The sequence below is a fragment of the Microtus pennsylvanicus genome, chromosome 5 (assembly GCF_037038515.1).
Source record: "Microtus pennsylvanicus isolate mMicPen1 chromosome 5, mMicPen1.hap1, whole genome shotgun sequence".
Lineage (NCBI taxonomy): Eukaryota > Metazoa > Chordata > Mammalia > Rodentia > Cricetidae > Microtus > Microtus pennsylvanicus.
This window is the reverse complement of record NC_134583.1, coordinates 111,432,013-111,459,505: the sequence shown is the minus strand read 5'-3', so window position 1 is coordinate 111,459,505 and position 27,493 is coordinate 111,432,013. Positions and strand designations below refer to the sequence as shown.

The following is a 27,493-nucleotide window of genomic DNA, read 5'->3' as shown; positions in this document are numbered from 1 at the left end:
TGTTCTCTGGCACAAACAAAAAAATTGAATGACCAGGAAATTCAGAAAACTAAACTACTGGGGGAAAAAAAGAAAGGAAAACTTAGGACATTCCGAATGTGAGAATCCCAAGTTAATTTTTTTTTTGACCACCAAATTGCTGGCCAGAGAAGCTCCAGAACCTTTGAATAATACCAGCTCTTGGCATTCCTACTTGTTGCCCATCAGAAGTACATGAGAAAACTGTACTGGTGATACACAACTTGATGCAAGATACAGAAGCGTCAAGCAAGAACTGAGTTGGAAACTTCCTCCTCCTGGCTAGCTACCAAAGTGCTGGAAGGTGTTTTTCAGGCTTCTGTGGGAGGAAAGGCATCTATTACATTGAAAAGTCATCAAGGGGATTGCAGGTTCGAATTTACTGGGGCAGTCATGGGATTTATGGTAGTTTTGCTATGGTGAGCTGTGTGTCAAATATAGAATGACAAGTTCAAATGACTCCTTAAGACCGATTGATATTGAAACATGAGGAAGAGAACACTACTGTGTAAGAGATGACTGAAAGCTTATTGGGGGCTATGAAGGATGCAAGAAATGGTTGAGCACTTCTGTTGTGAAAAGAAATGCATCTGGATTCTAGACAGGACTGGGAATGAGCATAAGTGGAAACTCATTCTAGGGACTTTGCCAAGGAAAAAAGGCAGTGATGTTGGTGGCTCTCAGAGTCTGTTGGTGGTTGGATGGGAGAGGATAAGATGGACCATATTTAGTATAATTTGAAAATAGGTATGCAGCTCCACTGTAATAATCCATAATTCCAAATGAGCCTGAACTGATCACTTTTCAAACTATGGATTTTTGAATTAAAATATTATACAGCATATTTCCTTCCAGATCCTCCCTACCCTACTCAAGCAACTTCATGTTCTCTCCCCACAAAACCTCTGTCAAAAGGAAAAAAAGTGCAAAAAAATCAAAATCAAAAGAAACAAAAGCAATACAAAAATAACATAACAAAACATACCACACAGACAGACAGCACTCCCCCCACACACACACACAATGGAGTCCATTTTTTGTTGACCAATAAACCCTCGGCATGGAGCCTATCCTGGATTGTGGTTTCTCTAACAGTGACGTTCCACTGGGAAAAAGCTGATTTTCCCTTTTTTTTAGTTAGAAATAGCTTCTTGGAGAGGGGTGTGACTTTTTAATCCACTTCCCCTTCTCTACACTGAGATTTTTGTCTAGTTTCAATTTATGCAGGTCTTATGCATGCTGTCACAGTCTCTTTGGGTTCATATGGGTATCAGTCCTACATTGTCTAGAAGACACTTTTTCCTCGAAGTCACCCAACACCTCTGGCTCTTACGATCTTTCTACCTCCTCTTCAGCACAGATTTCTGAGCCTTGAGAGGAAGGGTTTAGTAAAGGCCCCCTATTTAGGACTGAATGCGTAAACGTTTCTCTCTGTATGTTTTCCAGTTGTGAATATCTGTCTTAATTATCATATCCTGCAAGAAGCAGCTTCTTTGATGAAGGTTGAGTGATGCATTGATCTATGGGCATAGTAATATGTTATAAGGAGTTGTTGTATCACTATATTCCTTTGGTAGAATAATAGTCATAAGTTTTCACCTAAGGATTGTGACCTATCTGCTTTCAGGTTCCTGGTCACTTTTGCAGTGTCAAGTATAGGTTCCATCTCATGGAGTGGTTCTTAAATGCAGTCAAAAAGTGGTTGATTACTCTGATAACACCTGTGCCACTATTGCACCAGTTTATCTTGTAGGCAGGTCACTCTTGTAGGTTACAGGATTTAAGTGGGTAATACTGAAGTGAAATGCAATCACTTTTATCTGGTAGGAGGTAGAGTACCTCCCAGAGGCATGAACACTAGTCAGTAGGGTGAAACTTCTACTTAGGGACCAGCACAATTTCTATGTTCAATGATATAAGTAAGCTATGTCTTTGGCAAGACAGCTTCACTGTCAGTTTGTGGAAGGTAACCAGTAGCCTTGTCAATAGCTTGTGATGTTAGGGCATTCCTGAGACCCCTTTAGACAATGACACAACAATATGTTACCCATTTCTGAAACTAGGAATTTTACTTTCTTCTATAAAATGTCTAGTTGAGGCATTGTATCTCCCATGGGGTCACTCCATTTAAATTCCTTATATTTATCTATCTATCTATCTATCTATCTATCTATCTATCTATCTATCTATCTATGAAAACTTATACAGTACTAGGTCTCCATGAGGCTTTTCGAGGCCTTCAGTACAGCTGTCTCTCCTGTATTCCTTCCTTTACCCTGTACTCCCCCTTCCTCATTTAATCCTCTTCTAGCTCCCCGTTGTCTCCCTACAACACTATGTTTTATTTCCCTTCCGTGGATGATCTGCCTTTCCCCTTCCCCCCAACCCATGCTCTGGTCCCTTACTAACTACCTAATATCTGTGCTTATTTGCATTGAAACACACATGGAAAACCTAAATGTTAACATCCATTTCTTTGAGAAGACATGCAACATTTATTTGTCCTTTTGGGTCTCGATGACTAAAGTTATTTACCTTTCATTTATACATTTGCTAGCCATCCCCATCATGTTTTCCAAAGAAGCAGTGAACCAGTTGCCTTTTTAATGGCTAACTTCCCCCAGAAACAGAAGGACTAAATAAGTGTGATGGTAATGTGAGGAGTCTAAAGCCCAAGGTAAGAGAAGGTATTCATTTGACTATGTGCAAAAGCTTTGCTGTACTGACATTTAGAACTCCAAAATCTTATATTCGGCATAGAACTCTTAATGATCCCCACGGCACAGTCATTCCTCTGAATGGTGTCATTTACAACACAATTCTCAGCTTAGGAAATAAATGGAGGGGTGGGTAATGAGGCTTATACGGTGGTGAGTGAGTCAAAGGATGATGAATGTTGAGTCACATTGACGTTCTCTGTTGCCTGCCTTTCTCCATGATGCTTTTTTTTTAAAATCTGCAGTTAGTTGGCATAAGAATCAAATCTGCTAAACCAGTTTCTTGCATGGATTATTTTGTCAGGCTGCTAACAAGTATATTTCCTCAACATTACGGGAGACTTCTCACTGCCGAGATGGCGGTCTAATTTTGATTTAATTCTCATTGATTGCTATTTTGCTCAGATAAATGAGGAGGAAACAAGGATCTTTAGAGACTACCATCCCCACAATAGATGTTCCAGGTTTTCCTATATAAGTATTTAGATGTGTGTGTGTGTGTGTGTGTGTGTGTGTGTATGCATGCACAAACCTCCTCTTTATAAAACATAAGACAGTCTTTTGTCATTTTTTTCTGAGTAATTCTGTTTCCAATAAAATTTCAGTTATTCTTAAATTTCTGTGCTTAAAGAAATCTAAGGATTAAACCCATAGGGATAATCCTGGGGAATGCAGTGTTAATTATTGCTAGACTAAAAGACAGAGCTCATTTGTAATGAATGATAGATGTCAGAGCTAGCCAGACCAATGACACGAAGTTATTCATATTAAAAATTATGACTGTGGGGGCTGGAGAGATGACTCAGTGGTTAAAAGCCTATATTGCTCTTGCAGAGGACCTGAGAAAGGATCTCATTACCCTTATAAGGTGGCTCACAGCTACCTGCAACTCCTTCTTCAGGGACAATTAGATACCTCTGGCCTCTGAGGCATACTGCAGTCCCATAGGGTTTCCTCCCTACAAAAACAAATATTTAAAAATATGGCTCTGATGTGAATCGAAAGGGATGTCAACCATTGTGTATCTCTTTGAAATGTGTCTTTCCAGATACTGCCCTAGGCCGATTTCCAGATCGTTGCTTTTTCTAATCAAATAGAGATTAGAGATCTTATAGAGATTAGAAATCTCCCTTCTTTCCCTTGTCCCTACCTCTGGGTTAATTTGATCCCTGGGAACCTGTTACTTCTCCAAACCCAAGCCTTCTTGCGAAACAGCACCAACGCACGTGCCTTTACTCCAACAAGTTATTTAGGATGCTTCTCTCCCTGGCATTCTCGCATCTGTCGTGCCAGTCCCGTGGTGTTGCCTTGCAAAACGATGCTCCGAAGCTGCTCACATTTCTGTGCGTTTCCTTTCTCACTCTTCTAACACAGGCCCCCAGCTTTGTCCTATCCCCACATAGGGCAATGTAGCTGAATGCACAGGTCATGAAAGATTATGAACAGTAAAAGCTCAATGAATGTACAATGATCAAAATTTAATTCAAAATCAAATGCTTAATGAATCTGCGCTGTTTCTGGCAGCCCCCAGGCATGTTTCGTTTGACTTGACTGCAGCCTTGGTTCAGAGCACACAGATGTACTCTGCACTGCAAAATCCCTCGTGCTGTGCAAATCCAGCTGAGGCTGCTGGAAAGTCCCTGACTTGCATTTGACACAATAGAAGGTATGAGCTGCAGAATTTATACTTTATAGTGTGTATTTTTTTCTGTACGCATGGCAACATACTAATCTAATTATAGAAAACAAAGACTTTTAATATTTTCTTGTTGTAACTCCTCAGCATGTATCACGTCAGTATACCTTTGGACTATATGTTGTACTTGTTAAGTTTTGATAGTTTCAGACAAACCAGAATCACCAGGGAAGAAGAAACAAAGAAAAGAAACCTCAGCTGATAAATTGCCTCCATCAGATTGGCTTGCGGGACATTTTTTTTTTTTAAATCAATGATTGGTGTGGGAAAGACCAGCCCACTGTGGATGGTGCCCACCCTGGGTAGGTGGGCCTGGGTTGTAAACGAAAAATGAAAGGGCCACAGAAAAAGATACAGAGAGTATTCTTCCGTGGTCTCTGTTTCAGTTCCCACCTCCAGCTTCCTGTTCTGCTTGAGTTCACCCCCTCAGTGATGGTCCATTCCTCAAAGACAAATACTTCTCTTCCTCTCCTAGTTAATTTTGGTCTGTGTTTTGTCTCAGCCACAGGGAATCAAACTTGGAACATAGGTTGTTAGAATGTTTAATTTTAAAATTAATTGCTAGACTTGCCAACCTGAGATTCATACAAATTATCAAATGAGTTTTGGCTTAAGGTTAGAACATTATTTTCAATAGTTTCTGAAAGGATGCTGAACACCCTTCTGCCATCTTGTAGTGTGTGTTTAAATGAAATGGCATTCATAGCATTGATAATAATACAATCAAAATATTGATGATGTTCTGAATCCCCAAATGTCTAGTCAGCCAAGCCTTGTTTCTTTATTTAAAAATAAACCAGCACTATATTTCATTAGGATGCAAATTTGCTTTTGTCTTTACTAAATGTTTGAGTTGTTTTAAAATAAATTTCTTTATGGTTTATCAGTAAACGTTTGATTCACATAACTTACCATATATCTATATATTTGTATACCATTATGTATATCTGTACACCTAAGGTTGTGTAAAAAATTTTTTTGGCTAAATAGGGAGTTCTAGGGGAAATGTTTAAGACCTAGGTCGCCATTGTATCTTGCTGGAAATCGTGCGGTGTCCTTTCTTGGATTTCCCTCCCTTCTCCTTTCACACACACCGTCCTAGTTCATAAGCTGAAATAGTCCTGATCTCTTAAAAACATTATTCATTGCATATAACTTACTTTCCCCAAGTTATTCTTACAGGCTCACATTCCGTCAAAATTCTAATTCTTTCCAAAGAGCTTGCAAGTCCCTGTTGCAATCAGACTCTGCTCCAGTCTGCAAGTTCATGTCCAGCTGCCCCTGCTCAAACTCAAGACTGTTTGGAAATCCTAATATTGACCCCAAATAATCAGCTCCTTTTGGTTTATATACATTCCTTTAAGTCTCCTATAGGGTGGCTCATCTCGTCTTTAAACTTCTGCCTACATGTTTCATTTTCATGGTCTTTACGTCAGACCTGAATCCTACCTCCTAACCTTCTGCATTATGCACCTTTATTTTTTATCCTTCCAGGTATTTTCTGTACACATCTCTAGTGTTCATGTTGTGTTGTCTTCCTTTTCTACTATCATCTTTGCCCCCAATAAACAGTGGTCTCCTTCTACTTATTCCTGTGCATATAGTGCCTCGTACCATGTCTTATATGAGGCATCCAAGGAATGCTTTACTAACTGAATGAGTGGATGAAGAGCAGAAGGCTCAGATGGAGCAGATGACAAAATGGTTTACACACCTGAGGCAGAGTTTTTTTTTCTTAAGGGGGGGTTTTTGGAATGAACACCTAAAATTTTATCTGCTCCTTTGTGTAACTACTAAGACTGCTTTGCTTCTAGAAGGAATATTTATTTATTTATTTATTTATTAAAGATTTCTGCCTCCTCCCCGCCACCGCCTCTCATATCCCTCCGCCTCTCCCAATCAAGTCCCCCTCCCTCATCAGCCCAAAGAGCAGTCCGGGTTCCCTGCCTTGTGGGAAGTCCAAGGACCTCCCACCTCCTTCCAGGTCTAGTAAGGTGAGCATCCAAACTGCCTAGGCTCCCACAAAGCCAGTACGTGCAGTAGGATCAAAACCCAGTGTCATTGTTCTTGAGTTCTCAGTAGTCCTCATTGTCCACTATGTTCAGCGAGTCCGGTTTTATCCCATGCTTTTTCAGACCCAGTCCAGCTGGCCTTGTTGAGTTCCCGATAGATCATCCCCAATGTCTCAGTATGTAGGTGCACCCCTCGCGGTCCTGAGTTCCTTGCTCGTGCTCTCGAAGGAATTTTTATGTGTGTAGGTTCTGGCTGGAGGGATAAAATGAAATAACACAGGTACTGAAACTCCTGCCAGACTATTCAGCTCCAAGTGATCAGTGCTAAGCACGTGTTCCCAGGAGAGACACTGACTGGACTTAGTTACATGTATGTGACCATTATGATTATACAAGGAGTCATAAATTCGAGGCGAAATGATAGGAGATGTAGGGTGAGCTGATGGGACAGGAGGAGAACTTACGTAAGTAAAACATCTGCATAAAGAATTTTCAGAAATTTATAAACCCCCTCAAAGTGTTCTTTCCTACAGGTTACTGCCACGTAGACAGGGAATATGCACGAAGGAATGGCAGGTGTTCCACAGATTCCCACCCTGCCCGTGTCCCTTCATCTTATCTCTACGCTCATTCATTTCAGAAGGCGACCGCAAAGTCGAAGCCGTGACAGGGGCTGTGCACTGTACCTTCGTTTTCTTTAATGGACAAATATTTTGTGATATACACTGAGATGTTGTAATACATGGACAGACTAGGAAATGGTCACATCAGACCCATTGGCATATTCAGCCCCTCAAATAGTTATTCTTGTTTTACTCTGAGAATAATTAAACAGTTCTTTGAACTGTTTTTAAATATATACTCTACTGACTTTACTATGTAACCATCTTTCAGAATTATGTGTAGGGTTTATTCCTCCAAAATGTATTTTGATTTCAGCAACCTTAGTTTTGTTTTTAAATCATTTTGTGGGAAATTGTGGCTGCGTTTTAAACCCATCAATCACTACTGCCTGCAAATACCTGCAGTGCCTGATTTCTAGGCTTAGAAGTGCTGTACTAAAAAGATAATAAATATTAACTATTTGCTTCTGAAAGGGACAAGCCTTCAGGGGACAGCATGCGACATGGTATATAGGTAGTGAATGACAGTTATGAAATCACATTTCTTTATCTTCTCATTTCTCTGCTCCCTAGCCCTCTTTGTCTTTACCAGTGAAAACTTAAGGTAGTTAATTCAAATTATAGTGTCTAAATCATTATATGGATACATATATCTAATATTATAAAATCAACATATTAGATTCTACTATGAGATACTTATATGCAAAGTATTTAATACTTATTTCATATCCAGATTCCTGAAATAAAACCATATGATGAGTGTGTTTTTTTTTTAAAATTGTTCTTAGATTTTTTTTTCTCCCTGTAGACACAGTGGAAACTTCTGTTTCTTTGGTGCCTTTTGTGGGGAGAACCCAGGGCCACCTGCAAGTATTATACTACTGAGTGTTTCTTCCAGTCCCCTAGGAGTTTGCCTTTTCTGTTGAATTCAAATATAAGCATTCATCTTAGTGGACGGTTACAGCTACATAGACTTTATTCCTCTTCCATATTTGTATATAGAGGCCGTCAGGGACAGAAGGTGCAGGATGGGAGGAAAGGCAGTGAAAGGAAATACAAGCACGCTAGCTTCAGAATCAGTTGGCCTCCATCGTTAATCTCAGGAGGTGTGGCTCCATAGAAGAGGTGGATCTCCCTGAGTGAGCCAATGCGAATGTTTAAATTTACTTTTATTTATTTTATTCTATTTGTGTGTGTGTGTGTGTGTGTGTGTGTGTGTGTGTGTGTGCGTGCGCATGTGCATGAGTGTGTATGTGTATGCGTGAGCATGTGTGCGGGTCAAACAACAGCATCAGGTGTCTGTTTTGTTTTATTTTTCAAGACAAGGTTTCTCGGTATAATAGCTCTGGCTGTCCTGGGACTCGCTTTGTAGACCAGGTTGACTTTGAATTCACAAAGATCTGCCTGCCTCTGCCTCCTGTGTGCTGGGATTAAAGGTGTATGCCACCACTGCCCCCCCCTTTTTTTTAGCATCAGGTATCTTTACAGCTCTCCATTTTAATTTTGAGACAGGGTATCTCACTGACATAAGGCTTATTGATTCAGCTAGACTGGCTGGCTAGACAAGCCCTAGGGCTTCTTCTGCCTTTGCCTCTCCAACACTGTCATGACAGAAATATGCCATCAACCTGCTTCTTATGTGCATGCCAGGGATCTAAACTCCAATCTCCATGCTTGCGCAGCAAACACCTTACTGACTGAACCATCTCCCCAACACCATGTTCTGTGAAATTATTCCCTGGGGAAGCATGAGCAAATGTCTAAGTTCCCCAGATAGGGACCTGACAGTAGCCTGAAGAGTGGATACCACCAAAGCCCAATTATGTGAACCCGTAAGTTTTATTGAAAAAATATAGAGGAATGTGAGGGAGAGGTTCCAATGGACCAGGAATGACTCGGAGACAGATGTGCCATCAAAATCCCAGTCCAGCCTGGGAACCAGCTCATAACATCTGGAACCCAAAGTGCACTGCTCAACCAGTAAGCAGCTCAGCAGGTGGGAGAATGTCTTTTCTAGGTAGTTCAGTAGGTCTGAGCCTCTTCCAGGCAGCTTGGCCGGTTCATGTGCTTTCTTTGCCTCTTTTTTTCCAGGTGTCTTGTGGTCTGAGCCACTTTTAGGCAGCTTAGCTTTCCAGTGTGTTTCTCAGAAGGCCTTAACTGTTTATATCAACTTTGGAGTTGGGGGAAAGGTCTAGTATTTGGTCAGTTTTAGAGACTCCCTAAGTGTTTGTATTGTTCATGTTCTGTGCTTAAAGAGTTCCTCTGAAAGATGGAAAGTTTTTTCCCACCACCACCACCCCACTTAGAAGATCCTGTGTCTTAAAGAGCTTCCTTCCAAGATAGAAGACTTCATCTGAGAAGAAATTGGTATGTAAGGCTTTTTAAGCCACAGAACTGTTGTCCAATAGGCTCGCTTCCTGCTGCTACTGTTACATGATGAATTTATTGTTTTTTGTCCATCTGAGTTTAAGATTAAAAGGCTGAAGTATGTGAAAGAGAGGCATAGACAGAGAGACATAGAAACTAGGGACCAGAGTGACAGGGAATGTGACTGAAGGTACAGAAATGTGCACACATGAAGCAAAGGCCTGTATTCTAGGTTGGTTGTTGAACCAACCTAAATGATCTTGCATGTCAACTTGCCAGTCCTTGCAGCACTTGGTGCCTGTATTGCCTCACATGCCAAGCAAGCATCATAACCATATCTATTCTACGGCCTGCTCAGCTCAGGGTATTAGAGAATGAAAGGTCCTATGGAGGGCTACTCAGAAAGCATGACATCATCTTTGCAAATGGAAGAGATTAATATCCAAATGCGACTGTTATCTTTATAGATTTTTTAGCATAATATTTACTTTTGGATTTTATAATTAGGATAATTATTTGAAATTGGGAAATAAAATTTCGTCTTCGAATTAGAAGTTGAAGCATTGAGGGAAAGTGTGGTCTCGGAAGCCAAACAGATTAATCTTTAAATCCTGACCCTGCCCGTCACTTACTGAGTGAGCATCATTGGACATTCTGAAAACGGCTCTGAATTCCACTATAATGAACTCAGAGAACCACAATGAGGCACAAATGAGGCAAAGAATTTTGCATATTGTAGAACACAAAGAAACTATTTAATTCATATCAATAATGGTCCAGCTACTGCGATGGTGATGATGACTCGAGCTGCCAGTTGGAGGCTAAGTTTCTCCGTTGACTTTCAGAAGCTTAGGACCCGCAAGGCTTTCACAACTAGGACTGAGAATTAACACTTTTGTTCCATTTTAAATTTCTCTTTTGTTCCATTTTAAATTTCTCTCCAGGGGACTTACCACAGGGCAGGGAACCCTGACTGCTCTTTGGACTGGAGAGGGAGGGGGAAGGAGTGGGGGGAGGGGGAGAAGGGTGGGAGGAGGGGGAGAAGGGTGGGAGGAGGGGGAGGGAAATGGGAGGCTGGGAGGAGGTGGAAACTTGTTTTTTTTTTTCTCATTTTCTCAATAAAAAAAAGATTTAAAAAAAATAAAAAAAATAAATTTCTCTCCAGGATCATTCTGAGTTCTTCACATATTAAAGCCTAATAAAGAATAGTATTTGGAGAGAAAACCACCAGGCCTATCAAAGTTTTTGCTTCCTGGGATATGTCAGATAGTAAAGCATGGCTAAGTTTGTCTCCGGGCAGCTGAAATTAGATGACTTGAGTGAATTAACCAAGTCGTTATTCTCAGCCAAGGGAAAATCTACACACTGGAGTGTGAGGCAGGCAGGCAAGACTAGTAGAGAATCGTATTATTTTTTTGGGGCTGTTGAATGCAAGCACATTTAAAAGGTATGGTAATTTATCCCAGAGACTAATTCTTTTAAAATGATTCTTATACTTGCTGGTTATAGAAATCAAGGCATTGCAACAATTTAAATGACAATGTATAGTGTTGCAAAAGTATGAGGCACTTGGCACTCACACCATCGCCTCCAACTATGTCCTGAAGTTGCCCAAGATGGTGACTAACTTAATAGGTGTTTGTAGTTTGATTGCATTGGACATCCTGGACACGAGTGGTTTCTAAAGGCCCAGTTGTTTAGCTCCTTGAAGGTTCAAAAGTCCTGTGTGATGTTGACTTGCTACTAGGCCTATGAACTTAGGTTACGGGGGCAAGCTTTCTTTTCAGTCATTTTCTAGTTTTGTTGTGTGGGCATCTGGACATCAGTGATAGAGTTAATTATTAATAGATGGAACTACATATTTCTTAGCAGTGTTATGAGTGTGCAGTTCCCAAGTAAAGCATTTCATAACACTTCTATGAAGACAAACATGTACCCTTCTGACATCAAACAGGGGGCTCAGAGGGTGAGAGTTTGATATGGGCTCTTTTGGAGACTGCTGTATTTTAAGTTCTGGTCACTTCTGTGAATGAGCAGATACGGGTGTCCATATCTGCACAGATGAATGACATAAATATTTGAATGGGAGAGTTTTAATATTGAGTCTTCTGAACATTGTTTTTTTATTAATATATTTATTTATTTATTATGTATACAATGTTCTGTCTGTGTGTATGCCTGCCGGCCAGAAGAGGACACCAGACCTCATTACAGATGGCTGTGAGCCACCATGTGGTTGCTGGGAATTGAACTCAGGACCTCTGGAAGAGCAGGCAATGCTCTTAACCACTGAGCCATCTCTCCAGCCCCAAACATTGTTGAACACCAAAAAAGCAAGATACTTTTCCTGTTGTTAATATAAGCCTATATTATCTGTCCAGAGCTAGCCTGCGATTTCAAGAGTTCTTGTCCATTGTTTTTAGTCAGTGATCATGAGTGGAGCTTTGCTTAAAGGGGAGAATGCATATGCTATCATCTAAGTGACATTTTAGCAAATGAATATTTTATGGGCTAACCAGCTTTCCCTATTATTAATTATTATTTCTAGAATTAATTCACTCTGATTTCATAGTTTATGGCACTGGAACTAAATTTTCTGCTTTAGAGCTTGAAAAAAGTTAGAAAAAATGTGACTCATACATTACCACAAAAATTAATATCATTAGTTATCTATGAAAAACATTGTTGTGTATTTTAGACTGGTGATGCCAGTGATTTATATTAAATACTCATTTTGCCTCTGAAGGCTATAAATGCTTCATATTTCTAATGTGTTTCTTGCTCTAAGACTGGAAGAGTGCTAGCCAAATTTATAGTTGTGAATATCTTGACCTAAAGTCACTGCAGAAAGAATTTCAATTTTGAAGAATTATCAAAATTAGCCAATAGGATCAGCCAATGGAATTTTACCTTTAAAGAATATCAGCTGGTCATATTAATTCTCAGCCATCGTATACCTGTAGAGTTGACCAAGGAAAATTGTGCCAGAAGGATACACTCTAAACAGAATCTTAACCTAGTGGCAGCCAGAGAACTATTTCAAGAGACTTTATTTATTCTCTGATAGGTGAGAAATCAAATATTTCATAAAAGATAGGTAGAGTTATCTTTCTGAGATGACTCCCAGAATTAGGAATGCCAGGAGATCTTGTAAGGACAACATCTGGGTGAAAAGGCTATGGATTATCAACAGGGATAGGACTAGGGAATTCCTAATTGCAGAGACCATATTCTAGGCCTTGGTGATCTTAAATTGTATTGATCGCTTTTCCAGATATTTGAGTCCAAAGCTGACTATTGAGAAGTAAAAAGATTGATATATTATTTTGTTTAAATGGTTGATTATAGAAGTTTTGTGTTCAGTTATTAGATTGTTTTGGCTGGTTTCCATGCTTAGAGAGAATTTAATGGTTGCAACTATTTCGGTGCCTAGAAGTTCTTTCCGCTCTAAAGCATTAGATGTCATTTATACTCTGCTGGGGAAGGCTGCCTGTGGCATCATTATCATTGCCTTGGGGGGTCAATGAGGGGAACCTCTCCTAAAAAGAAGGGTGAAGATTTCAGGCCTCTGGAGAATCTTAAAACGAAAGCGAACACATTACTATGACCAGCTGACATTTTTTAAAGGTAAAATTTAGTTGGCTAATCCTATTGGCCAATTTCAATACATCTTCAAAATTGAAAACCTGTCTGCAATGACTTTGGGTCAGGATGTTCACATCCACCAATTCAGCTAGCACATTTCCAATCTTATAGCAGGAATACATGTGAGGAAATAGAAAGCATTTATAGCCTTCAGAGGAAAAATGAATATTTAATGTTGTGTTCTTGGCATGTGGGAATTGCCTTCGAGTCCTTTATTCAATTTCTTATGTGAAAGGCCTAAAACGTCTCTTATCAGGAGGGCCTGGGCTTTGGGTATTACATCCTGACAAGGTCAACTTGGAATTCTATCTTAGTTAAGATTATTATTGCTCTGATGAAACATTACGACCAAAGCAACATGGGGAGGAAAGGGTTTATTTGACTTACTCATCCAAATCACAGTTTATTATTGAAGCAAACCAGGACAGAAAGACATGCAGGGCAGGAACATGGAGGAGGGAGCTAAGCAGAAGCCATTGAGAAGTCTTGCATCCTGGCTTGATTCTCATCTTGCTCAGCCTGCTTTCTTATAGAACCCAAGACCACCAGCCCAGGGGTGGCCTCACCCACAGCGGGCTTGGGCTCTGCCCCATTAACCACTAATTAAGAAAATGCTACACAGGCCTGCCTACAGCCAGATCTTATGGGGGTATTTTCTCAGTTGTTGCTTTTTTCTCTCCTCTGGATCTATCTTGTTTCAAGTTGATGTAAAGCTAGCCAGAACCAACTAGATCATACAGAGGCCCAAAATTTCCATCTTGCTGTGATGCAGAGATAGATTGTGATATTTTATTGACAAAATATTATTTGATAAAATCTGTATGGAGATATAAATGTTAAGTCATAGGTCTTCTATTGATCCATGTTTATTTATTTCTACAGCATTGGAGATTAAAGTCAGGGTTTCATGAATGCTAGCACTCTAACTCCAAATTTCGTCTAAGGCCAAATAAATTTGCTTCGAGCTGACACAGGTGCCCAAGTGAAGCCTAGAGTAATTTTCTTCAGAGGCCTGCGATTAAGTGATCTCTATCCAAAATGAAATTTGAGAAGTATGTGTCCCTGGAATGCTTTGGAACTCTGTCCTAAATGCTTAGATTTTTTTAAAAAAATTTTTATTGATTTTTATTGAGCTCTACATTTTTCTCTCCACTCCCCTTCCTGCTTCTCCCCTCCCCCTTCAACCCTCCCCCAAGGTTCCCATGCTCCCAATTTACTCAGGAGATCTTGTCTTTTTCTACTTCCCATGTAGATTAGATCTATGTAAGTCTTTCTTAGTGTCCTCATTGTTGTCTAAATTCTTTGGGGTTGCGATTTATAGGCTGGTTTTCTTTGCTTTATGTTTAAAAACCTATGAGTGAGTACATGTGATAGTTGTCTTTCTGGGTCTGGGTTGCCTCACTCAAAAGAATGTTGTCTAGCTCCATCCATTTTCCTGAAAAATTCAAAATGTCATTATTTTTTTCTGCTGTGTAATACTCCATTGTGAAAATGCACCACATTCTCCTTATCCATTCTTTAGTTGGGGGGCATTTAGGTTGTTTCCAGGTTCTGGCTATGACAAACAATTCTGCTATAAACATAGTTGAGCACATGTCCTTGTGGAATGATTGAGCACCCTTTGGATATATACCCAAAAGTGGTATTACTGGGTCTTGAGGAAGATTGTTTCCTAATTTTCTGAGAAATTGCCACACTGGCATCCAAAGGGGCTGTACCAGCTTGCATTCCCACCAACAATGCAGAGTGTTCCCTTTTCCCCACAACCTCTTCAGCAAAAGTTGTCATCAGTGTTTTTGATCTTGGCCATTCTTACAGGTGTAGGTTGGAATCTCAGAGTTGAGGCTACAATGCTTAGGAATTTTACATTATTGTCAGGGATGGTCTTGGAGTTCGCCAATTACCATTTCTGTATGCACAGGATAGGTCCATAGCACTCTATATGAGGGAAATGCCTTTGATAAAATGAATTTCTTAAAGATAAAAAACTCTGGTATTTGGGGAAATAATTATAAATGAATACATATGGAAGTCAACATGAAAGTGCTGCTGGCCTTTGTGAGGTCACGGTGAGAAAGAGAGTTAAGCATGCAAGCTTCATGATGGCAACTTTTGCATCTTGTTTTAAACACTGAAAAGAAGCAATGCAGTTTGGGCCTGAAAACAAAGTTTCTGGCACTTGGGAATTTAAAAATAAGTCAGAACCCCAGAAACCCTGTAGCTGAAGAACTGTGCCTCTGAAACAGGGCTTTTAAAATGAAGACATTGTGAGACTCTAATACCTTCCCATCCATCACCACCACTTCCTGAGGTGAAAATTCCTGCCATTAGGGCTTTCAAGATGTTGAGAATATCAAAGCCAACCTCCTGAAGAGTCGTATCCCTGATACCAATCATGGCCTGCCATCATTAATTCAACGGGAAATAGATTCGTTTGATTTTCTTCAAAGTAGTTGTGGCTTATGATTTACTTTTGAATTTTTTTTATAGAAAAATGTATGCCCATTCTAAACTTCAGAAACAGGGAAACTTGTAAATGTTGAAGCCCAAGTCATTATGGATCACAGTGTGAGAAGATCAGGCCAGCCAGACTTAGCCTAAATGAAATGTCACATGCAAGTGGACTCGAGGACTGATAATTCAGTCACTTGTCTTTATTGCAGGCTATTTCACGGAGAACCAACGTGTGTTGTCAGAGTCAACAAAGGCCAGTTAGTATTCACATTTTAAAAATTTAAGTCTTTCAATATAAAATTCCAAATGTGTTGCTTTACATGTTTGATTAAGGGTTCAACTTTTATTAGACCCAGTTTCTGATGTATACTATGACTGTTTCCCTCTGGACAATATATTCCCTAGCATTGCTTTCTCTTTGATTTTTATAACCATAATAAGTGGTGATGAACATCTTATCCCTCAGTGAATAAAATTATCACACTTTTTTAAGTTCCACAAAACTTCACTCATAACCCTGAATCTGAATTGCGAAATTTGTTTATATCTTTCCCACTGGCTCTCTCTTCTCTCTCTCTCTCTCTCTCTCTCTCTCTCTCTCTCTCTCTCTCTCTCTCTGTCTCTCTCTTTCTCTCTCTCTCCATATATATATATATGTATATATATATACATATATATATATATATTTCCAGTTCTAAACCATATGCTTTTTCAAATATCTTCTTCAGTGTAGTCCTATCTGTCTAGTTAGTCTAAATGAAGATGATCACAGAAATAATGTTTCCTACAGAAGGAAAATACTCAGATGAAAGGTTGTCACATTTCTAAATCTACTCCTTAAAAATACCTAGCTAGACTCTTTCTGGTGTACCCAAACCACACCTGGCATTAATGTAGAAATATGCTGTACAGAAGAGAGCAAATTGAAAGCAGAAAGTCTAGTAGATGAAGCACGTGAGAGATTGTGAATTTTCTTTTATAACATATAAAGAGTAAAAGTTATTTCTCCTATGGTTTTGTAAACTCAGTTCTTAGACCAAATTATAAATTTCGATTTATTTCTAATCCATTGGTTTTTCCCACAATCCTTGGAGATTAAAACACTGTAAAACAGATTGAACCTATATGCTTGCTGTTTGTATGTTGGGCACTTACTAAATGGTAGTTTGCTGAAAGGAATATTTCTGGTTCTCTTTCTGCTGCCTGTACGCTATGTTTCCATGTTTTTCAAGAAGATTCGTTCATTGTTTGCCAGAGCACTGCGTGGCTCCACTGAGCTCCAAGAACTATGGAAGGCTGGTCAGATGTGTCAATGACTCCTCCCTCTCTTGCCTTAGGTCAAAGGATCTCATAAAGGAGGCCATCCTTGACAATGACTTCATGAAGAACTTGGAGCTGTCGCAGATCCAGGAGATTGTGGATTGTATGTACCCCGTGGAATATGGCAAAGACAGCTGCATCATCAAGGAAGGAGATGTGGGATCCTTGGTGTATGTCATGGAAGGTATGGTTAGTAACCTGCTCCTCTGCCACTCATTCTTCCCCAATCTTCCCAGCTTCCCAAAGACTGCAGTGTATTCTGTGGAACAATGCTTGTCTTCCTTCTTTCATTGGGAAACAATTTGCAAGGAGCTACAATACCACGAGGTACCCTGGTTGTCTAATTATATGAAGTTTTGGTGTTTGGAAGATAAATATAGGGATTCCATATGTTTTCACAGCTGGAGAAAGTCAATAGTGTGAAAACAATACTGTCTGCAACTGAATGAGACTGCACACAATTCCACTGTTGAGCATATTGACACTATGTCAATGATAATTTAAGATGATAGGAAGTCTTTTAGGTCAGGTAGTCCAGGGTCTTCAACTCTACTCTTAACATTTAATACATGACTAGGTTTCCTGTTATGATTCTTTCAGGTAAAGATGATATTTCAGTTCCTTGCATGCATGTGTGTGTGTGTGTGTGTATAGTGTATATGAATGTTTGTATATATATGTACATATATATCAGAGACAATGAAGGCTGGACTGCATATTAGCTGTCTACTGAGAGGCTAAATGTGTTGTCTGGTTCTATAAAAGAGGAGATTGAGAATCGATGAGAATGTACCATTTTCTAGTTCAGTTCTGGTAGTTAGCCAATCTTGATTTAGTGATGTGGGATTTCCCTCTGTATGCTGTGATTACCATTAATGAATAAAGAAACTGCGTTGGACCTATATAGCAGGGCAGAACTTAGGTAGGTGGGGGAAGACAGAACTGAATGCTGGGAGAAAGAAGGGTGGAATCAGCGAGAAGCCAGAGACAGATGCTGGGAACTTTACCCCATAAGCCACTGCCACATGGCTATACACAGATTAATGGAGATGGGTTACATTAATATGTAAGAGTTAGCCAATAAGAAGCTAGAGCTAATGAGTCAAGCTGTGATTTAATTAATATGGTTTCAGTGTGATTATTTTGGGGCTAAGTGGCTGGGAACCAACAAGCAGCTCTCTCTCCCTCCTGCAATTCAGCACTTAAACTCTTTACTATGAGGGTATATCAAGGTTCTATAGAGAAACAGAAAAAATATATAGTTTGTTGTAGACATATGTAGATACTTTACTATATTTATATTTGTATGAATAGAAAGAAATTTGTCTTGAAATAGGCTCATGTGACTGTGGTGGCTGTCCAAAATGCTCAGGGCAACAATTGTTGAAGGTTGTCTATTGTAGAATTCCCTCTCCTGAGGTGGGAGGTCAGCCTTTTGTCTATTTAGGCCATCAGCTGATTGAGGACTTCCATTCACATTTTGTATGACAATAAGCCTAACTCAAAGTTTACTCCTTTAAATATTACTCTCATCTATAAAACACTTTGAAAGAAGTATCTAGGATAACAATTAAGCATGTGTTTGGTGTCCTTCGAAGCCAAGTGGATATTTAAAGTCACACAAGTCCATCGTATGCCAACAAGATACAACTTTGGTGTATCTAATACATAACCATGAACATCAAGTTCATATTCTAACACCAGGAGCTGCCCTATACAACTGAAAATGAATAAACTCTTTCCCCAGAAAAGGATCTAAGTCTTTGGGCTGCCAACCATTTCCCAAATAAAGACATGAAGACTAATTATTAATTATGAATGTTTGGACTTAGCTTAGGCTTGTTTCTCCCCTCGCTGTTGGCCATTCAACTTTTATTAGATCAATCAGGTGCCTTAGGTAGGCAAGGTAAAACAGCAATGCATTTTAGCTAAACAAATACTCTGCAACATAAGCTAATGCAATGCATATTTACATAGTTAAGCAAATGTAATACATTTTTCATAGTTAAACAAATATTCTAAAACAAGTCCTTCGTTGATGTTCCCTTATCCTGATGATATCCTATAACATAAATATTATGATACAAAACAAACAACATTTAGATACTATGATGCAAAGTTCATACCTCATATGTTAAGGAGAATTTAAAAACCAACTGTTTTCTCATACATGTGTATTTATGTATAACAAAATGGGCAAAAATGCTCATCAGTGACCATATTACTTCCTTTAGTAAAGATAAATACAGAATTTTCACTACTGTCTCAAGCTAACTTGAATAAATTTTATCTTCTTTTCACTGTTAGATTGACTAAACAGCATGCCATTACCTATTACAAACCATATTTTAGTTATCATTTTAAAAACAATTCTTTAAATAATACGTCAATATTCAGAGTCATGGATATTGTGTTTTTGCTATTGATTGTCTTTAATAAACTCAATAGAAATGACCATAATCCTATAAACTGATGCCAGCCTTTCTCTAAACAGAAATTAAAATCCTCTCAGTATAGCTTTTATTGATTTTGTGCTTTTACCTTTAGGTCAAAGGGATTTAAAATGAAAAACTTTATCATTAAATTTTTACAAATTTTAATTGAGGAACCATTTTATTGCATAATTAGGTTTTTTAAGCCAACACATTCAATCTTCTCAGAGCTTACACAGCAATGTTCTTGATATAGAAGGGTTCTTTTCATCTGTGGACATTAATATTTATGAAGAATATAGCATGCAATAGTAAATGAATTGGCTCTGGAGGCTTTTTCACAAGCCTTCTATCAAGATGTCCATGAAAACACTCAAGGAGTTAACAAAGAAAACCAGTCTAATTTTCAGATTTCTCTGGAGAGAAATGATCCTCTCAGACACTTAAAATTACAACCTAGTTAAAGGATCACTTTCAAATTTCAACAAGAATTGTTTGGGATAGTAGTTTAAAGACAAAAACTGTCTAAGGCTCCTTTGACATTTCAAATATGTAAATGCTTTACCATATGTTTTATAGCTTGTTTTCATAAAGAAATTGGCACTGGGCTGCTTTAGGATGTACTGTCTGCTACTTACTACTCAGCATGTTTTTTTTTTTTTATCATAAAGGTAAACCTCGGTTTTCTCTCATTTAAAATAATTTTTTGATTTAGCAATTAAGAATACAAAGAAGTTAATGTGATACTCGAGTAGTGGGGATTGCTAATTTTTACTCTGCTTAAGAGTTCGATTTGCAGCCGGGCAGTGGTGGTGCACGCCTTTAATCCCAGCACTCGGGAGGCAGAGGCAGGCAGATCTCTAAGAGTTTGAGGCCAGTCTGGTCTACAAGAGCTAGTGCCAGGACAGGCTCCAAAGCTACAGAGAAACCCCGTCTCAAAACAAACAAACAAACAAAAAAAACAGTTCGATTTGCTTAGAGGTGACTTTTGCAAAGCTTTGTGGGTTTCCCTATGGAAGCAGATTATACTTCCCTTTTAATGACGAGGCTGCTTAGTGTATTTAGAGAGTCACCCATTTAAGTTCACTGTTGAGGAGGAATCATGGCTTTATTTTTTTTTAGAAGATATTAACCAATGACAGCTTTTTGAAGTACTCCCTTGGCAGATAGTGTTTAGTGACTTGCTTATTATTAAACTTTCTCTCTTCATAATGAGTGATTCCGCGAGACCATCTAACTATCTATGCATTAGCAAATAGAAAAGCTGATGCTTGGGGAAGTTAGAGCACGTGAATAAATTATTCTGCGAGTATATTGAAATATGAAGCTAAGCCTTGAATTTCCCATACCCAAGTATTCAGTAATGTAACTTTTCAAGAAGACTAGACATATAATAACATGTTTATTATGAATATCCCAATTTGTAGACTCAAAATAGATGCACACTATCAAACTACATGATGTAAAACTGTATTATTGCAAGAAGGGACAATGTCTGCCGAGGCTGCGTAGCCACGGTTCATTATGAAAGCATCTAGGACTCTTCAGGTCTTCTAGTATGCAGGCTCCCTGGCGTGCCTCAGACACTCAGCTATGAGCTAAACTCTCTACAAACAACCTGGAAGGTTGTCTCCTCCTTAGTTCTTCTCTTCTCATGGAAGGAATCTGTGACTTGTCTCAATTCATAGTTCACCTTTCTGTTTAGGATTAAACTCTTTGAACACTGGAAACCCCATCTTTTTCTGTCTAAAATCAATAGCATTGATTTTATTTTCTCATACTGAAATTTTAAAAGAATTCTCTCAAGACCCACTTCTTAGCTTCTGACAGAAAGAACTGTTGGAGCGGACCTTCACAGGCTCTCGCTAAGCAGTATCTGAGTATCCCTAACAGTTCTCTCAGGTGGCCTTGCTTGGTTTGATGTATTTTTGCAAATTCATAGATGCAGGTCTGCATATGCTACGTGTCCTCACAATTACTTATTGTTTTCATGCTGGCCATCCTCCAGGGTAAGCTTACATATGTCCCACTATAACTGCTAGTCCCCACCAAAGTGTTTATTCTCTCTATGCAACTAAATGACATTGCTAATACTGACATTAATGATGAGTCTCCCAGTTAGCATTCAAAATGCCTACTGAGTGTATGAGGGGAATTGAATACATTATCATGTGAAACATTTGTTAGCAAACATAACACGAGAAACAGACCATCTTATTTGCTAACGCCAGGTGTTGCCTTTTGGCCTACGTTTTCATGATCAACCCGAAGCTATTTTTCTTTAGAATAGTTGAAATATGTTATGTTTTATAATGTTTTAGAGAATCACACTTGTAACATTTTTGCAAAAAAACCAATGTTTATGAACTACTTACACAAAACAAAACATGTATTTATAAACAAGGAGATTCTTAAATATTAAATGTACATTTTTTAAAATAATATTTCAGAAGCAGTGTTGGAGACAGGGAGCTGAGGTATTTACTTATATGGCACATGGAACAGGCACTATGTTCTTTGGGATAACAAGTACAAAAGAATTTTTAATATGCTGGGGCAAATTCAGGAATTACAATACATTTATAAAAACTGGCAATATTTTGCCTATATATGGAAAGGTTGGGATAAAAATATAACTTCTTAAATTCTTAAACTGCTCTCATATGGAAATGGAATTATTTTGCATGAGTCTAGATAACCAAAGGAAAAATGAATACTACAAAGAAGTTTAAATTGAGTGAGCTGGAGAATCAATAATCTACTAATTAAAATGTTCCAAAAGTGAAATGAGCAGCTTCATGTGGTGACAAGAACCCATCTCTGGAGGCATTTTCACAGAGACTGTGTAGCACCTGTGAGGAGAAACTGCATGGGTGAAAGAGGGACTCCTGTGTCTAAACCACATCACATCTATTCTACCCTGTCCCCAACGTGATGATTCGGAACCTGTGGCTTTGTGAATTATCATTCTCCAAGTTAGCTTGTAAGATTCCACAGGTCAAAGAGTTCCTTTTGACCATCTCAACCACCCAAAACTCATGTGTAGTTATGAATAGACCTAAACTTTTCATGTGTCTAATAAATCTGAACTGTTTTTTTTTTTGAAAACTTGGTGGTTTGGCACAGTATTTTGTTCCATATATTTATTTTTAGCTTTCCATGATAATTGTGTTGTTTCTAATATTTTTGCCTGCTAGAAAGCACATTTTGTTTGTTAAATGATACCAAATAACTTCCCAAAGTATTTTATATTAAGCTGATCATATCTCACTATAGATTATATGTATCTTTCCATTTTTGTTTCTTGTATTTGTGGTGATTTTTTTTTGAGACAGGGTTTCACTGAAGTTTTAGAATATGTCCTGAAACTAGCTCTTGTAGATCAGGCTGTCCTCGAACTCACAGATTCTGCCTGCCTCTGCCTCGCAAGTGCTGGGATTAAAGACTTGCGTCACCACCACCCAGCTTTGTGGTGATTTTTATTGGCTAGCATTGAACTAACCTAATGGATAGGTGTGCAGTGATTTCAACTTGCTTTTCTCTAACTACCAATGAGACAGAACATCTTTTTCTATATGTAGGAGCTTTTGTCACCTTTTGAAGAGTCTTTCTTAGTCTGTTCATTTTCTGTTAGGTAGGTGACTTTACATCTTTTGGAGCTTACCCCTTGATAGTTATCAGTATTGTAAATATTTTCTCTTATCTGGTGGAGCTTGTGTTTTTATATCTGAGTGAAACCAGATGGACAACAGTTATTAATTTGAATGTGGTGAACTGTATCTTCCGAGGTTTTTATTTTTTCTGTCTTTTTAACAAATCCTGAATGCTAGTATTTCTCATGCACATGGGTATATCTGTAAAGGTATACATTTGAATTAGGTATGTGAGACACTAATTATCTATAAACAAAGTCTCTGCCTATAATCTAAAACAAGTTATCCTTTTCAAAATTTGATGCTGCAAAAATTTTATATTTTACTTCTATCTTCTATTGTTTCCCAAAATGTTCTAGAATATAAATCATCCTGAGAGATGGAAAAGATGAATTTGATTGTACCACAGTGGTTTCTTTCTTTGTTTTTTTTCCTGTGAGAGTGTGTTATATATTTGGAGGTAATAAGAAGGCATTTGCTGACAGGTTTGGTGACTAAGCTGAACAATATTTTTTTGTCTAAAATATACTAAGGATATGTCTTTATGTATCACTAAAAGAATAAAGTATTTGCTGTATAATTCAAACAGAACTAACCAAATGTTTTGGCCAAAGGCAGTGTTATTGAAAACTGTCATGCTTTTAAGAAGGATATTTTTATTGTTGTCGCCTTGTGTTTTAAACACTGTGCCTCTCCCTCTGTACTTCAGGCTGATCACAAACTTGAGAGCCCCCTGCCTTAGGGTCTCAAATGCTGGGATCACTGCCATGCATGGCTATGCCTGACTTTGACAGGCACACTTAGCTAATGAATCCTGGCATGACTGTTTAAAATGAAGCCTTACAAGTTGAACTGAATTCATTACATTACAAAAAGGTAGCACTATGGCTTTTCTTAGTTTGAATGAGTGCAGAAATTGAAAATAATTGAAATTTGCCATGCATATAGTTTGGAGGTGGTAGCTGGAAAGGTAACAAATCGTGTGCTACCAGGAATGCAATCCCTGAGTCAAATATTTGAAATGTACGTCTCCCTTCTCCAGCTTACTCTCATTGTATATAATTATGGATTTTGTGTTTTATTTCTATCATCCTATCTTCATTCATTTCTCTCAAATGTCAGCCTTTTCACTCTTCACGTTGATAGAGTGCCAACTTTGAAAGCGCAAATGTGTATTATTTGGGTGAAAATTAAGACCGAGTGTAGTATAGCTGGAACAGTGGGAAGAAATTGTGATTAGTACCTGGGCCGGAGTGTAATAACACACTTCAGAATGAGGTTCATCTCACCTCGCTCATCATGCATAAGCTGTTGGGTGGTGTGCCTTCGGAACATTGAACAAGAACCCTAGAGTTGTAGATTCATTTTTACAAAGACATCCATGTATCTCCTTGGAGGCTCTAACAAGATTTCCAGTGACTTTTGTGGGAGACTGGTTAGACGAAGGCATTTAGAATCCACCACTCCAGTGTGACATCCCTGAAGAGTGTGTAGTGGTTTGGGCATACTCTCCAAAGGAAAACAGACGTTCCCAGAAAGAGGAGCTTCAGACTGTGGCTACCATGGCAACAACCACCCCCTAACATATAGACCCCTATATAGAGACCCTTGGACTCATTCTCAGGTGTTCTTTTGGGCATTCTCCAATGGGTTCCCTCCTGAGAAATGCAGCTTATTTGCACGTACTTCTTATGAATTGAATTATTACGATTTTGAAAGTTGCACTCTGAATCTGGTGTTTATGCTTAGTTAGTGTATAAACTTTTTCCCAGTAATAGTTTCATCCTAAATCTTTATAAGTATCACAGAGATTTAGAATTATAATAGATATGACTTAAATGGGTATTAAGCTAAATTCTGGAGAATTTACAATTCATGCATATTTAATATATCATCAAATTATTGCAGAGAATATTTATATTAGTGATTTATTTAGTTCCATTTTGGTGCCTAATCTGATTACCTTTGCTAAGGTGAATTGCTCTGCCATATAAAGCACTCTGGATCTTTTCATTCATTGTTATTGATGCTAAGGCTTTCAAGTGCAGGGGAAATTAGTCTTCAGAAAAGAAATAGTCATTCAGCATGTTTTTGACAATCATTTTGTTTGTTCTCTTCAAAGAAAATTATGATGCCTTTGAATATCTGGATTCTATCCTGTACATTTAAATTGTTTATTTTATCAATTCTAGAGTTTAAGTGTTCTAAAATTGGAAAAAATCTTTTGGAATGTGTGTGTGTGTGTGTGTGTGTGTGTGTGTGTGTGTGTGTGTGTGCTGATTTTGAGATCACAAATATACTTAGCAAAAATTAGTAAGCCCCAAGAATTAGATGTCCTCTTCTCACAGCATGCCACAGTGTGCCTTTGAGGGAGTTGTCTAAGAATGTTTTAATTTTAATATTCTTAGCAATTGAGAAGAGTAAAAAAGATACCTAGTGGAAATTTTTGCAAAGTAGCATCTGTATTGGAATTAATTTATGAATTCATTTGATTGTTCTTTATTAAGAAATGCAGAATTTATGTCTCCTAGCATTATTGTATGTTAGCAGAGACTGAAGATACAGAACAGAACATGATATGTATTTTGATGATGGTTGAAGGGAGAAAAGACAAATAAATATATGGAGGAAAGCAAAAGGTGGTAATAAATGTTAGAAATAAATGAAATTAACTAGGGCAGTTAAGAAGTCTTGGTGAGTCTGACTGTCTGTGATATGACAGTGTTTCCTTGGGAAAGTAAAGTTGGAGCTGAGAACTGAATGACAAGGAAGGGGCAGATCAACAAATGTGTGGTTAGAAGATTCCAGATGAAAACCCCCCCAGGAAGAGTGCTTGGCATATTAGAAAGCATGAGTTGAAGCTGCGGTGGTTTTAGAGTCAAAAACACAGTTGACTGTTGTGTCTTAATCCTCAGAGGCTTACAGAGAGATGGACAGTCGATGAGACATGTTTGCTTTATATTTTATGACTATAAATGTGGATTTTGCATGCAGCCACAAACTTGGATAGATGAATTATAGAGTCATGGAAAGGACCAGTTGTCCCAGCTGAGAGGTGATACCACTAATTGAAGCAAAGTAGGACAGAGGCTTAGACTAAGGTGGCAGATGGGAGATGCCCGAAGTTGTGATGTTGGGGAATACATAAACTGATAAAAGAGAATTGAAAGTAAATTATTTGTTTTTAATACAAATTTTTGGTAAGTGGTGGTGGCTTTTTCTGGGGTGGGAATAAATGAGATGAGTTCATGTTTTAAGAGAGTGAATTATGAGTTTGCCCCGATGATGGAAGTTTAAGATGTTCCTAGGCATTCCATTGAAGATTTTGCAAAGGGATCATCTTGGAAAGCTCGGTGAGGTGATGCAAAAGGGCAGTGAAGTGTTCGTTTTGACTAAACCAGGCATAAAGGGAAGACTGGCACATAAATCTCTCTTAATACAGCACTTGTTTTATGGGCAACAAATTAAATGAGTGTTTTAGTTAGGGTTGCTATTGCTGTGATGAAACTCCATGACCTAAAAACTTGGGGAGGAAAGGGTCTATTCAGCTTATGTTTCCAAATCATAGTTCACCATCAAAGGGAGTCAGGACAGGGACTCAAGCAGATCAGGAACTTGGAGTAGGAGCTGATGATGAGACCATGGAGGGGTGCTGCCACTAGCTTGCTCCTCATGGCTTGCTCAGCCTGCTTTCCTACAGAACTCAGGTTCACCACGCCTGTGTTGACACCACTGACAATGGACCAGATTCTCCCCAATCAATCACTAATTAAGAAAATGCCCTACAGGCTTGCCGATCTCGTGGAGGCATTTTTCTCAACTGAGGCTCCATTCTTTCTGATGACCCGAGCTGGTGTGAAGTTGACATCAATTAGCCATGACAATAAGTAAAGTTGCAGGTTATAACAAATATTTATGGTTAAAAAATAAATACCCAAGGGAAATTTATGCAATGGACTAAAAATTCTTTCCTCTTTTGTGAAAACTGGTTTTCTTAAAGTAGCCTTTCTTGAATTGTGGGCTAGGACCATTTTAAGGGTTCCTTGAGATCAGAACATACAATATCAGCATGCTATTTGTTTTCTGTTTTGTTCTCTTGTGAGTATATGGCAGAGTGTTGTAGAAGCCACACTCTGCAGTGTGATATTCATAACAAACTTCATGCAGAAACAGAAAATACAGATAACTCTCTAAGTCAGAAATAACTTGATATCTTCAAAGTACAAAATAATTATGTTTATTAATATTTTAAAATCACCTAACTTGCAATTTTAGAATGCCGTTTAATCTGTAAAAAATTATTATCTTAAGTGAATAAATATTGTAAACATTTCCATTTTTATATGTTTATCATATATTTAGAGTTTTTAAATTAAAATATAACTCCATCACTTTCCCCTTCCCTTTTTTCAACCCCTTTCAGGTGTTCTCCCTCTGATCTTCCCCATGTCCTTTCTCCAACACTTAAGTTGATAACCTCTTTTACTTTTATTATTATTGTTATACACATACAAATGCATCAACATATGTATATGTATGCATACACACACATATAT

General features: G+C 38.3%; 1 protein-coding gene across 2 annotated transcripts in view; it reads left to right on the top strand.

Annotated features, from left to right (window-relative positions):
* Prkg1 (protein kinase cGMP-dependent 1) overlaps positions 1–27,493 on the top strand; it is a 1,110,483-nt gene that overhangs the window by 141,675 nt on the left and 941,315 nt on the right. For both annotated transcript variants that reach the window (XM_075973828.1, XM_075973826.1), the window contains exon 2: positions 16,870–17,036. In XM_075973828.1, the coding sequence (XP_075829943.1) occupies positions 16,870–17,036 (167 nt within the window). The remainder of the gene's footprint in view (positions 1–16,869; positions 17,037–27,493) is intronic.